The 15,221-nt window shown below is 47.7% G+C and overlaps 1 protein-coding gene across 2 annotated transcripts in view; it reads right to left on the bottom strand.

The window, feature by feature from the left end:
- Positions 1-15,221, bottom strand: part of LOC141192748 (putative N-acetylated-alpha-linked acidic dipeptidase) — a 97,896-nt gene that overhangs the window by 42,358 nt on the left and 40,317 nt on the right. For both annotated transcript variants that reach the window (XR_012266070.1, XM_073662053.1), the window contains exons 4-5: positions 3,802-3,903; positions 1,414-1,539 (exon numbers count right to left, since the gene is read on the bottom strand). Coding sequence is in view for 1 of the 2 variants with exons in the window: in XM_073662053.1 (XP_073518154.1) it covers positions 1,414-1,539; positions 3,802-3,903 (228 nt within the window). In the remaining variant the exon portion in view is untranslated. The remainder of the gene's footprint in view (positions 1-1,413; positions 1,540-3,801; positions 3,904-15,221) is intronic.

Raw genomic sequence — 15,221 nt, 5'->3', positions numbered from 1 at the left:
TTTCTCTGCTCTATGTAGAAATAGGAAGTCTGTTTTCCCTGCATTTATCATTTCCTTCTTCATCTTCTGACCCAGCTGCTCCCTCCTCCCCCCATGCAATGGACTTTTGCAGTGTAATGGAAATCAGAAGAATTAATTGGGTAGAAAGACAAAATGAGCAATTGTGATTACACAGTTGTAGGGGTGTGACAAAGACGGTCATGTACCTGCCCCTGAAGTCAACAATTGTTAAGTGTGTACTGTGACAAGTGGTTTCAATGAGGTTTATGGTGTAATGTACAATGCAAAGAATGTTATAGGCACTGATGCTGCTGTGTGGGTACTGTATTGGTAATGCCAAATGTAACTCTGTACACTCAGCTCAGGGGTAGGGAAAGAATAGGATATAAGTTAGTATGTAGGTAGTGATAGGAACTTTAGGACCCAGAGTAGTTAAGATAGGCAGTGGTGGGTCTATTAGCGTGTTAGTATAAGTATTGTTAGTATAGTGTTAATGAAGGAAAGTAAAGTAAGCTGTGTGCTGGATTGTAGGTGAAAGGTTAGATCATCCCAGAAACAGATTGCAGGAACAGATACAGTTAAATGTTTGGGACCAGCCCAGCACTGGAGGGGGATAGCTAAGCAAGAAGGGGAATTATTTCCTGGTTTTAGTCAGTCTGAGTTTAGTCAGAGGTTCCTGTAAAGTTTGTGGAGTACATAACGTTCTGGGAGCATGAGGTCGCACCAGATTTCCTGCAGAAATTCCTGTAACATCCAGGGCCTACGGCCTGAACTAGGCACTGAAGAGTGTACCTTATTCCTTCCCATACAGAGTAAGCCAGAAGGGGAACCACATGAGGGAAATGTAGCGGATCTCGGGAGTGCTGTGATGCCAAATGGGAAATCCCTGTGGCTGACGAGAGAGTCAAGCGTAGGGATAGTCAGAGCTGAACGTTAGCAAAGACTTGAAATGTGCTGTATTGATGAAACTGGAACCGGAGGATGCTGTGCCCAATACTGCATGTTAAAGATTGATGAACTTGAACTGTCCAGGAAAGTTGAACTTGATATTATAAACCGGGTGTGACCTGATGTGTGCGTGGCTGATCCTGGAACGAAGGACATGGATGCAGCGGAGGCCTCCGGCACAACACAACAGTGATGGAATGGGACACTGTATATTTGTGTGGTTTCCAGGGTGTGATGAAGCAGAATCTCGCCCACGGCTACCGCCCTGGGCACCTTACACAGTACTAAATAATATGATGACTGCAATATATTAAGAGGATGAAAATTTTGAGGGGAGTGCTTCTTTAAGTAAAAAAAATAATAATTATCAATATGCGATCACTTATGGAGATGGGGTAAACTCCTTTAAACTTATATTGCTTCATTAGGATATTAGGAACAGAAAAGCGGTCAATGGTTTCACACCTTATTGCCTCTAAAGATTTTTCCATATCTTGCAATAGCAATCTTCCCCTGGACACTAATGTGCAAAACCCGGTCAAGATAGAAAAAGTCTTCTGTACGCCCGTAATTTACATATACAAGTTCTCCCTGCAACATAAAACAAAGATGTCACGAGGGCTGGATAGAAGATACACCAATAGATTAGGATCCTTCTAATACAGTTCAATAGACATTAATATATAGTAGATAATAGTTATGCTGTAAAATATTGTTTGTACACTTCCTTTAATTGTGTACCTCTAGGTGGCTCAACTTTTTGGTGTGATGCCATCTAGTGGCAAAGGTAAAGGCACAAAGAATTAATTATTTTTCAGTTAGTATTATGGATTTACGTTTTTTTGTCACACCCTGAGAGTTTTTTAAAACTAAATATTTGTAGTTAAAAGGGGTTGTCCACTACTTGCATAACCCCTTCCGAATCCCTTTGTTTCCCCCCAGTACTATAATAACACTTATGTTCACCTCCTTTGCCGGTGCCGTTACAGTGGTGTTGTCATTGGCTCTCTCAGGGACTGCATGACATGGTTACGTCACGCAACTCCTGCGACCAACCAGCGCTGGCTCCACTTGCCAATTTCATTATTGCTTTTGCGCCTTTTTTGTCTAGTTTTTGTTGTTTTTAATTTGCGCTTTTCAAAGTCTATTTTATATGGGTTTCCCTATTTTTTTTACGTTCACCATTTTGGGCCGAGTTTGGGGTGTCCAGATGTTTTTTTATCTTATTCGTCAATTGCGACTTTTTAAAAAGTCACTAAATTTGATCACAGATGTGCTCCAGTTTACCCCCAGGAGTGATTTTATATAAGTTTGCAAATATGGTGACATTTTAGCAGAACATGCGACTTTTTGTGCTAAAAAAGTCGCAACACAGGTTAAGGAGAACAAAAATAAAAGACAATGTTTGATTTTGCACAATATTCATGCACCACGTGGACCATGTTGAAGAATTTGTTGCAAAAAAAAGTGGTATCTAAGGGGGTAACGTTTCTCCTTGTGGAGAGCGACAAGCCAGGCCTGGCATGTCGGAGTTAGGAGACTTTTACAGAAATGAATATCACAAGATAAAAAAAAGGAAAGTTAATTATAAAAAAATGCAAGTGATAAATCGGGATCCTTAGTGTTCAATATTAAGCAAGAAAAGTCACAAATTTTCAACACCATCATGGAAACTATTTGTTTGCCACACAATCACTTTTTGAGTACTGTTAGGGGGTAGGTACAGTATACAGGCTTCGATGTAATCGGTCACAGCCGGGCATTGGTGTCGGAGGAGCTATTAAGAGAAACTAGTAATAGGTTGGTTTTATTACAGCTGCTGTATTGGGGTCCCAGAACTTCAGGTTATAAGTTATATATGTGAGGATTACAGCATCTAAAAACCAAGTACAGCGCTCACCATTTTCTGGTAAATAGAACGTTAATTACCGCTCCTTGATCCAGTATTGGGCTCTTCTGCTCACCAGGTTGCCATTGCAACCATGCCCACTCCTTTGAGGTCACACTCCCACGCGAAAAAGGATTTCTCAGCTGTCAGCACATCGCCTGAGTATTCAGGTAATGGTCATCCATGTTACTACTATGGACTCCATTGTTCCTGGATTCCTAGAATTACTTTACAAACCTAGTTCTGCTACATCTCCGGGTAATTCCACGATACTGTTGGCCAGATGTGGTTTGGACTCTGACAAACCCAGCTCTGCCACCACTATAATGCTGGCCAGATGTGCTTTGGGATCTGTGACAAACCCAGCTCTGCCACCACTATACTGCTGGCCAGATGTGCTTTGGGATCTGTGACAAACCCAGCTCTGCCACCACTATACTGCTGGCCAGATGTGCTTTGGGATCTGTGACAAACCCAGCTCTGCCACCACTATACTGCTGGCCAGATGTGCTTTGGGATCTGTGACAAATCCAGCTCTGCCACCACTATACTGCTGGCCAGATGTGCTTTGGGATCTGTGACAAATCCAGCTCTGCCACCACTATACTGCTGGCCAGATATGCTTTGGACTATGTTACAAACCCACCTCTGTCACTTCGGTTATACCACTAGATATTCTGCCATTTTACTGCCAGTTCTGCATTAGACTTTGTTACTAATGCAACTCTGTCGTATTGTTAAGTCAACTGTGCCATACTGTTGTGCAACTCCGCTCTGCTTGACCAGTTTCTCATCGCCGAGTCATCTCTGCTACCTTACGGATTTCAACTTTGCTTCTTGGCATCCAGTCGCTATCATTTGCTCTCCCTGTTGCCGTTCTGCACCTCCCTAATGCAAATATCTTGTTTTTTCCGCACTGCTTCACATCTTAACTGTCCATTAAATGTCATTGTTGCAATGCTTACCTCGGGTGTCCCAGCTGCGGAGTATGCATTATATGGTGGAACAATATCTGTGATATTTTCATATCCTGGTGGAGTGGGCTCAAATAGAGACGTGTTGAATAACTAGAAAAGAACCAAACAGATAAATGTAAATGTGGAACTTATCACACAAAAGAAATACAAGTCATAACACTATAGGGAGGGTTGTTTTCTGGCTTAAGGCAAAAGCATACAGTACATGCGCAGTCAGGATACTTCCGGTTTGTATTTATATATTTCTTCTACACCCTTGACATGGCCAATATTTTTGGGTGGTATTTATGGCAACTTAATATGTAATGAATGAAACCTGAAACTGGCCTGGACAATAAAAATAATTTCCAGATCAAAGTGTAAAAAAATCACACTCTGTGTTAAGACACCACTAAAAACTGGTACTTGGTGAAAAGGGAACCTTAAATATAGGCAATGGAAGTATCCCAAAACAGGAGCATCAGTTCTCCCTGCCTGATGCGAAGTTAGTTTTAAATCTTGTTATAATAAGGTTTTCAGCTATCAAAAAAGTTGAGTTACTGTGTACATACATTACATTACTGATCCTGAATTACATCCTGTATTATACTCCAGAGCTGCACTCACTATTCTGCTGGTGCAGTCACTGTGTACATACATTACATTACTGATCCTGAATTACATCCTGTATTATACTCCAGAGCTGCACTCACTATTCTGCTGGTGCAGTCACTGTGTACATACATTACATTACTGATCCTGAATTACATCCTGTATTATACTCCAGAGCTGCACTTACTATTCTGCTGGTGGAGTCACTGTGTACATACATTACATTACTGATCCTGAGTTACATCCTGTATTATACTCCAGAGCTGCACTCACTATTCTGCTGGTGCAGTCACTGTGTACATACATTACATTACTGATCCTGTACTGATCCCGAGTTACATCCTGTATTATACTCCAGAGCTGCAATCACTATTCTGCTGGAGCAGTCACTGTGTACATACATTATGTAGCGCCCTGAGGGTTCGGCCGCTACAGGGGTATTGCACCTCAGACCAGAGGTGTGATATTCCACTCCCAGGTAAGGATGGAGTATGGACCAGGGCTCAGTTAGCTGCATACAGCACACACACCCCATTTCCCAGGGACAGCTCAATGGTGCTCCCACTAGACATAAGTGCAGGCACGACCGACTATGTCCCTGACTGGAGTGGGGAGGGGGGTGGAACACCCAGTGCTGTAGGGGCAGATAGGGGTTGGTTCCTGAGTGTAGGAAGGAGCCCATTGGTTGCTGGTCACCTGGGCTCATGGCTAGAGGGAGGTATAAAAGGTGGGCACCATCTTAGATCTAGGTTCGTTCGTTCTGTGGAGAGGAGAAGACAGGGAGCAGCAGCTCAGGCTGAGTGCTGCTCCAGAGGCAGGCCTAGAGAAGAGGCCGGAGCCTGAGAGGAGAAGGAGAAGTGGGCCGGGAGAAGAGGCCGAGGAGGAGGTGAAGGGGAGCGGAGATTCTGGCTCATCTCAGCTCCAAGAGAAAGGAACAGAAACAGAAAGGAACTGCAAAGAAGGAGAGACAGAGAAACAGAAGGGCTCAGGAACAAGAAGGTGGAAGGGACCCTAAGAACCCACGAGAATCCAGGGTGCAGGGTCAGGCAGATTAAGGGTACCGGATCCCAAGTTGGTGGAGGAGAAACAACCCTCAGCCAAAGACCGGTCGTCGTGATCATATATTGGTGCGACACCTCATCAAACCTGCTAGGAAGGCACCATATAGGACAGCGGAGGACGGGGCCCACGTTTAACCGCACAGGTCCGCGGCAGCTGGACAAAAGTGGGTCACTGGTGAGGCAGGCCAGAGAAAGGATAAAAGGGGGTCCTGTGCCATGCTCCTGAACTGCCTGGGACTTGACCGAGCCCCTCACCTGGTGGACGCAGCACAGCTTGGGCGGTCACTGCTGGCCGAAGTGACCTGGAACAAACGAACTGTGAGTAAAGACCCTGGACTGTAACTTGTTGTCTGTGTGCTCCTTCGCGCCTCCAGCACTATCAGCACCGGGACTCGCACTACCATCACTCCCAACATCCACTACACTGCCCTGGGGCTGCACTCTTCCCGTGGGGAGTCACATCACCTCAGCTGCACCCATCATCAGCCCCAGCGGACTGCCTTGCAGCGGCGGTTCCTAATAACCGCAATCCACGGGTGGCGTAGTCGGACATTATCTGAAGCACTTAGCAGACTACCATTGGCCTGACCACCCTGAGCCGCGGGACCGGGCCGCCACTACTACTACCCCCATCGTTCCCTATCGCCCGGATCCGCGTGCCCCATGGCCCAGGGGGCAAGTCAATTACATTACTGATCCTGTACTGATCCCGAGTTACATCCTGTATTATACTCCAGAGCTGCACTCACTATTCTGCTGGTGCAGTCACTGTGTACATACATTACATTACTGATCCTGTACTGATCCTGAATTACATCCTGTATTATACTCCAGAGCTGCACTCACTATTCTGCTGGTGCAGTCACTGTGTACATACATTACATTACTGATCCTGAGTTACATCCTGTATTATACTCCAGAGCTGCACTCACTATTCTGCTGGTGCAGTCACTGTGTACATACGTTACATTACTGATCCTGAGTTACATCCTGTATTATACTCCAGAGCTGCACTCACTATTCTGCTGGTGCAGTCACTGTGTACATACATTACATTACTTATCCTGGACTGATCCGGAGTTAGATCTTTTTATTATAAAAATGAAAAACATAATAATAATAATAACAAACATAACAAAAGTAATAACCACAAAATAAACAATGTAATGAACTGGTCCAGCCGCTCCCTCTCCCCTCACACATACATTATACACATATACACAATAATAACTACTCATATTACAGACTTCTGGTCCGGTTACCAAAAAAAATAATAACCACAAACAATAAATAAAAAACAATAGCTGACAAATAAAAAAAAAAAAAAAAAAAGTTTGTATATAAGTAATATACAATAAATACTAACTATACAAATATATACAAGGATCAACAAAACACCCCACACTCAAGCCCACCATTCCCAACCCCAGCACTGACCTGAGAGCTGGTCTTGCGTCTCATGCCTCAGTCCATGTCCAACGTCCATAGGACAGATCAGGCAGTGCCAGTTTTTCACCAAATACCCAGTGTCCCAAAGTCCCACAAGATGAACCCACCTCCCCCTCTTTTCCCACCACCCAACTTAACACCTACACCTACACCCAAATCCATATCCTTATATACAATATATACAGAAACAAACAATACAACAAACAATACAATAACCACAACTAACAAAGAGCCATCTTGGAAAAGCGGTCAGCGACCACCCAAATGACCGTACAACCAGCAGAGACGGGGAGATCAGTTATGAAGTCCATTGCTATATGCTGCCAGGGGGCAGCAGGTACAGGAAGTGGAAGGAGGCGACCGGCTGGCAGATGTCTCGGAACCTTGTTGCGGGCGCAGGACACACAGGCAGAAACAAAGTCAATTACGTCCTTGTGCAGGGTAGGCCACCAGTAGTGCCGGGTAATAAGCTGGAGGGTCTTTTTCTGACCGGCGTGGCCAGCTAGTTTAGACGAGTGACCCCAGTGTAGGATCTTCTCCCGATCAGGTACTGATACGAACGTCTTACCGGGAGGGAGACGATTTAGACTCACGGGAGCCACCTGCATTACTCTGGCGGGATCGATGATGTGTTTAGGTTCCTCCTCGAGATCAGACACCAGAAAGGATCGGGACAAGGCGTCCGCCTTGATGTTTTTGTCAGCCGGGCGAAAATGAAGAACAAAATCAAAGCGAGCAAAAAACAAGGACCACCGGGCTTGGCGCGGGTTAAGTCTCTGGGCATGCTGGAGGTAAGCCAAGTTCTTGTGGTCAGTGTAAATTATTACCGGGTGAAGAGCCCCTTCGAGCAGGTAACGCCACTCCTCCAATGCCAGCTTGATGGCCAATAACTCTCGATCTCCTATGGAATAGTTGCGCTCCGAAGGGGAGAAGAGTTTGGAGAAGAAGCCACAAGTTACCATTCTCCCGGAAGACGATTTTTGGGTAAGTACCGCTCCGGCTCCAGAGGAGGAGGCGTCAACTTCCAGGAAGAACTGCTTGTTGCCATCTGGGCGATGCAGCACCGGGGCGGAAGAGAAGGCCTGTTTTAAGGAAAGAAAGGCCTCCTCTGCTTCGGGCGGCCACTCTCTGGGATTAGTGCCCTTACGAGTGAGCGCAGAAATTGAGGCAGTCCGGGAAGAGAAGTGCGGTATGAAGAGGCGGTAGTAGTTGGCGAAGCCCAGGAACCGCTGAATGGCCTTCAACCCCTCCGGTCGAGGCCACTTCTCGATGGCAGACAGTTTCTCAGGATCCATTCGTAGGCCGGTCTGAGAAATTATGTAGCCCAAAAATGGAAGCGAGGTCTGCTCAAAAAGGCACTTCTCATATTTAGCGAAGAGGTGGTTCTGCCTGAGCCTGAGCAGGACCTGACGAACATCCCTCCGGTGAGTCTGGAGATCCGGAGTGAAGACCAAGATGTCGTCCAGGTACACCACCACGCAGGAGTAGAGAAGGTCCCGGAAGATGTCATTGACCAACTCTTGAAAGACGGCGGGAGCGTTACAGAGACCGAAGGGCATTACCAGATATTCATAGTGGCCGTCCCGGGTGTTGAATGCCGTCTTCCATTCATCCCCCTGACGGATACAGACCAGGTTGTACGCCCCACGAAGGTCCAGTTTGGTGAAGATTCTAGCCCCCCTCAGACGATCAAATAATTCCGGAATGAGCGGAAGGGGGTACTTATTCTTCACCGTGATCTGGTTTAGGCCTCTATAGTCTATGCAGGGACGGAGAGAGCCGTCCTTCTTTTTAACGAAGAAGAAGCCTGCTCCCGCCGGGGAGGTAGATTTCCGGATAAATCCCCGGGCCAGGTTCTCCTCAATATATTCGGACATAGACCGGGTCTCAGCAGCGGACAATGGGTAAATACGCCCACGGGGAGGAGTAGTACCGGGTAACAGGTCGATAGACCATACGACTGCCCTATGAGGGGGTAGTGTCTCTGCCTCCTTTTTATTAAAAGACATCAGCATATGACCAATAAGGAATCGGAAGTCCAGGTAGATTAGCTGGGGTAGGAGAAGGACGGACGGGATGGACGGGAACCAAACAAGTCTTATTGCAGTCCAGTCCCCAGCGAAGGACTTCTCCGGTCTGCCAGTCAAGCACGGGTGCATGTCTCTGGAGCCAAGGTAGGCCTAGCAAGAGGGCATGAGAGAGTCCAGGCAGAACATGAAAGGAGATACTCTCAGAATGCAGCATTCCCACCTGCAGAGTTACGGATTCGGTGATGAGTTGGATGGGACGTGGTAAGAGGCCCCCATCCACGGCAGCAACAGACAAGGGTACAGCCAGAGGTTTGGTGGGGATGCGGTATTTCTCTACCAGGGACTGTGAAATAAGATTCCCGGCTGCTCCAGAGTCAAGTTGGGCTAGTTCGAAAAAACGGTTCTCCCCGCAGACGATTGAGACTGACAACAGCAGAGATGGAGAGGATTTATTCTTGTCTAGGACGACCTCTCTGAGCGATCCTAGACACATGCGTTTCCCAACCTCTCCGGACAGGTACGGATCCGGTGCTCCTTACTGCCACAGTAGAAGCAGCTCCCCTCGGCACGGCGTAAGTCTTGACGGGTTTTGACCATCTTGGTCTGGTCGACCTGCATAGGCTCAGGAGAGTGTGCCTGGGGAGAAACGGAGGGAATAACGGGTTTCTGGAAGATGGGAGCTAGACGTTGAAACCTTCTCTCACGAGAGACCTCTTTGGCGCGCTCCTGGAACCGTAGGTCAATCCGGGTGGCAAGAGTTATTAAGTCGTCGAGAGTGGTAGGAATGTCCCGACCGGCAAGTTCATCTTTAATACGGCCGGACAGACCCTCCCAGAAGACAGACACCAGAGCGTCGTTATCCCAGGCCAGCTCCGAGGCAAGGGTACGGAACCGTATGGCATATTGGCCCACGGTGAGATCTCCCTGACGGAGGCGTAGCAGAGACGATGCGGATGAGGTCTTCCGTCCGGGTTCATCGAAGACTTTCCGGAAAGCCGTGAGAAAGGCTGACAAGTCGGACACCAGAGGGTCTCCTCTCTCCCATAGAGGATTCAGCCAAGCCAGAGCCTCCCCCGTGAGGTGGGACATGATAAAGGCCACTTTGGACTGGTGGGAGAAGAGTTCGAAGTGCAGGGTGCACTGGTTTATGAAGCCCCGAGCTTGAGCGGGGTCGCCTCCGTAGCGAGGAGGTGCGGAAAGCCGGGGTCCAGGACAGGATACCATGGTATTGGTGGGCAGCGGCGCTGCCGGGTTGCGAGTCATGACACTAGCGGTGGTTGCTGGTGGAGCAGTCAGAGTGTCCAGGCGAGAGTTGACATTCCGCAGGTGACCCAGGATGGACTCCTGTTGGGACCTCTGACGGGACAGTTCATGACATAGGTTCGAGAGCGAGGGAGCTTGGGTACCACCGGGTTCCATGGCCCGAGCACACTGTAACGGGTCTGGGAGGCGGAACCTCTGAGCAACAATACAAGGGGGCGATCCTTGTAAGGAAGCGGGTGGTGACCAGGGAAGACGGGCAGGTAGTCACAGCAGGTGACCGGGACAGTCTCTGGGTAAACTGGCAGGAGGTCACGGCAAGTGACCGGGACAGTCTCTGGGTAAACGGGCAGGAGGTCACAGCAAGTGACCGGAGCAGTCTCTGGGTGAACGGGCAGGAGGTCACAGCAAGTGACCGGGAAAGTCTCTGGGTATAGGGTTGGTACGACCTGTGACGGCGGAGCCTCCAGGCAGGCTAACTGGCAGGTAGCAGATGAGCGCTCCCAGGTGAGCAGGCAAGAGTCTCTGGACTGGCAGATGGTCACAGCACGTGACGGCGGAGCCTCCAGGTAGGCTAACAGACAGGTAGCAGGTGAGCGCTCCCAGGTGAGCGGGCAAGCTGGTCCATAGACAGACTGACAGGTGTCGGAAGGCAGACCGTCGGACCTCAGGCTAGCAAGCAGGAAAGCGGATGACAGGCAGGAATCAGGCAGGTAACTGGCGGGTAACTGGCGGGTAACTGGCGGGTAACTGGCGGGTAACTGGCGGGTAACTGGCGGGTAACTGGCGGGTAACTGGCGGGTAACTGGCGGGTAACAGGCAACGGGACCTGAGGGCTGAAGCAGAGTAGTGAACAGTGCAACAACATTGCTCGTGCACCTCCATTTTGGAGGAGGTGCCTTATATATGGTGAAGTCCTCCGGCCATTGGCCGGGGACTCCTTAGGACGGCGCGCGCGCTTGCCCTAAGCACCGTGGCCGGGAAGGAGCACGCGCTGCCAGCAGAGCGGGAGGAGGACGCCGGGCTCGGATCGGAGAGGTGAGGGGAACAGCGTCCCTGCCTAGCAGGGGGCAGGGACGCCGACGCTACAGTGGAGCGCAAAAAAACAGAAGTAGCGCGTCCGCTACAGGACCGTTCACCGGTCAAAAAACCAAATCAATAAGGTGCTGATTGTATGAATACAAAGGTGGGACAGATGAAGGCTGGACCAAAGAAAATGGAGAAATATGGTCCTTTAGAAACCAAAGCCACCATGTCAACACACAAACATGTGGCCCAACTCACGCAAATCGGACTACACTGGTGATTTGCTGAGATCTGAGTCTAGGTGGATTATTACTCTAGATTCAGTGGCCCCTAGGGGCATCAATGAGGACTTTTCCTTTACCGGCTATTTGGCTTAACTTCTCATTTGCTTGGGACTCCACCATTCAGTTGGTGCCCATTTAGTTCTATGCATGGTTTCCCCGTGTCCTGTTGGTGACTTGTGCATATCCATCCGTACTCTTCTCTATTTTTCATATGTATACATCCTTCGTACCACATACTAATAGTGGAAGGAGGTCAAGCTCTGTTTGACATGTGCGCACATGTAGCTGCCTCTCTTACATATCTGTAGTGATCCTGTGTTGTCTCCCCAGTGTTGTTGTCCCATACAATTATGTGGTCTTATATGGTTGTTGGTCTTACGTCATTTGTTTTTTGTATTGTCTGTATCGAGTTTGTCTCATGTGGTTTGTCTTTGTGTCCATTGTTAGTTGTTGTAGGTGGCCACATGTTTGTGTGTGGACATGGTGGCTTTGGTTTCTAATGGACCATATTTCTCCATTTTCTTCGGTCCAGCCTTCATCTGTCCCACCTTTGTATTCATACAATCAGCACCTTATGGATTTGGTTTTTTGACCGGGGAACGGTCCTGTAGCGGACGCGCTTCCTCCGTTTTTTTGTGCTCCACCATGAGCTGGAACGCATGTTCTTCTTGCTGTGATCGCGCGATAATGGCATCTCATGCGAGATACACGACGACATATTGGGGGCGGCCGTCCTTAGCCGGATATGATGCATCGCTACTTCCGGTTGCGTTCCACCGTGCGATCCAGGTGGAACGCAACCTAGGTAGGAAGTGGCTGCCTGGCGTCCCATGTGGACGCAGCAATTACATCAGCGTAACTGGATTTTTTCACATCATGCAGGAATTGTCTGCCACTCACTGTAATGCCACAGCCGTGGCATTACAGTGGTTGCCCAAATCGATGGGAACAGTGCTCACAGTGAAACTTGAAAAGCCGGAAATTCAGCAGCGGCATACACCGGTACCGACAATTTAGAACCGAAAGAATAGAGCATCACACATAGATTAGATATATATGTGACTGACACGTTTCTATCTAATAAGTACAGTGATAGTGTTGATTACTGTACTTGTCATTTAGTGTTAAAATAAAGGATTTATTAAAAAAAAAATTGGCGTGGGATTCCCAGTAATTTTAGTCTCTAGCGGAGGTTAAGCAGACGGCTGGGGCAGATGTTTGAAGCCTGGGAAGGGGGTAATACCCACGGAGCTTCCCAGGCTACTAATATCAGACCCCAGCTAAATACCTAGCCTTTACTAGCTATTAAAATGGGGGACCCCCCAAAAAATGACATGGGGTCCTCCCTATTTTAATAGCTAGAAAAAGCTAGGCAGACAGCTGGGGGCTGATATTAATAGCCCAGGAAGGGTGCCATGAATATTGGCCCCCTCCCAGGCTAGAAACACCAGTCGTCAGCCGCCCCAGAAATGGTGCATCCATAGGATGCGCCAATTCTGGCACTTAGCCTCGCTCTTCCCACTGCCCTGTAGCGGTGGCAGTGGGGTAATAGGGCTGGGGTTGATGTCAGCTGGCATTATAAGCGGACATCAAGCCCAGGTTAGTAATGGAGAGGCGTCTATAAGACACATCAATTACTAACCCCATAGTCAAAGTTAAAAAAAAAACAAACACCCAGAATAAAGTCCTTTAATTGAAATAAACACACAATTCTTTAATGTTCTAAATTAAACCATACTTGCCGTCACGCCCATTCCAGCAGAAGCCAATGTCTTCTGCAAGAAAAGTAAAATAATAGACCAATCTCATCCTTACCTTTCCATGGTTCCCAGGACGGATCCAGCTCTGCTACATTCATATGACAGGCTGGATCGCAGCCGAAAGCTGCCATTCAGCTTGTCATGCCGTAGACACTGAGAAGCGCAGGCATGCTTGCGCTCCTCAGTGTCTGGCTGTGACGGCATCCAGATGAGCAGAGTTCATGTCCAATGAACTCAGCTCACCTCATGCAAGTCACTGACAGTGTGGGAGAATTCTCCTGCGCATGCAGTGAGCATGAGAGAATTCTCCTGCGCACACTGCAAGCCCACGAGAATTCTCCCACGCTGTCAGTGACGTGCATGAGGTGAGCTGAGTTCATTGGACATGAACTCGGCTCATCTGGATGCCGTCACAGCCAGACACTGAGGAGCGCAAGCATGCCTGCGCTTCTCAGTGTCTGCGGCATGACAAGCTGGATGGCAGCTTTCGGCTGCGATCCAGCCTGTCATGTGAATGTAGCAGAGCTGGAGCCTTCCTGGGAACCATGGAAAGGTAAGGATGAGATTGATTTATTATTTTACTTTTATTGCAGAAGACATTGGCTTCAGCTGGAATGGGCGTGATGGTAAGTATGGTTTAATTTAGAACAATAAAGAATTGTGTGTTTATTTATTTCAATTAAAAGGACTTTATTCTGGGTGTTTGTGTTTTTTTTTTTAACTTTGACTAATGGGGGTGTCTTATAGACGCCTCTCCATTACTAACCTGGGCTTGATGTCAGCTGGCATTATAAGCTGACATCAACCCCAGCCCTATTACCCCACTGCCACCGCTACAGGGCAGTGGGAAGAGCGAGGCTAAGTGCCACAATTGGCACATCCTATGGATGAGCCATTTCTGGGGCGGCTGACGGCTGGTGTTTATAGCTCGAGAGGGGGCAAATATTCATGGCACCCTTCCTGGGCTATTAATATCAGCCCCCAGATGTCTGCCTAGCCTTTGCTAGCTATTAAAATAGGGGGGACCCCATGTCTTTTTTTTTTTTTTTGGCGGTCCCCCATTTGAATAGCTAGTAAAGGCTAGGTATTCAGCTGGGGGCTGATATTAGTAGCCTGGGAAGCTCTGTGGGTATTACCCCCTTCCCAGGCCTCAAACATCAGCCCCAGCAGTCTGCTTAACCTCCGCTAGAGACTAAAAATTACGGGGATCCCCACGCCAATTTTTTTTAATAAATCCTTTATTTTAACACTAAATGACAAGTACAGTAACCAACACTATCACTGTACTTATTATATATGTGACTGACATGTTTCTATCTATCTAATCTATGTGTGAAGCTCTATTCTTTCTGTTCTAAATTGTCGGGTATCGATGCCGAATTGCCGGCCGGCTTTTTTAAAGAGAGTGTCTTCTGAGAAGTTTGTCAGCTTTTGGACACCTTTGAAGGTGTTTTCTGTGTGTTTTTAGTTGCCTGCCATTGGTTTTGACGGTGTTCGACAGTGTTCTAAGGTGTTCTACGAACAGCTCCACGAACATCCCGGTGTTCGACGAACTGAACCGAACACTACGGGGGTGGCTCAACAATAATCCTTCCCCTTTTCTGATGCTGAATAGAGCAATGTTTTGTCTATTTTTTAAATGATTTTATTCTTGTACTGTGGTAGATAATCATGTATAAAAATTCAATAAAAAGTTTGTGTTTTTTATATATCCTTGTGGGTGTGCATAGTTTCTATAGCCTGTGCTTTTTCTTGTACCATTTTGCTGTAGTTTCTACAGGCCATTATAGCACCCCGCTATATTATATATATTTGTAGCAGTGCCCACCTTTCTCTTTTTTGGACATCTAATATCAGGCACCTCCCGATTTCTAACTCAATAACCCGTAAGAATTCTACCGATGCAGTAAAAAGGACCGCCACTCCGCTATATGGCTCGGCCGCAAG

The sequence above is a fragment of the Phyllobates terribilis genome, unplaced genomic scaffold (assembly GCF_046119375.1).
Source record: "Phyllobates terribilis strain yellow unplaced genomic scaffold, ASM4611937v1 Scaffold_2__4_contigs__length_985480577, whole genome shotgun sequence".
Taxonomy (NCBI): Eukaryota; Metazoa; Chordata; class Amphibia; order Anura; family Dendrobatidae; genus Phyllobates; species Phyllobates terribilis.
Note: the sequence above shows the minus strand (reverse complement) of the source record. Positions and strands in the feature narration are given on the sequence as shown.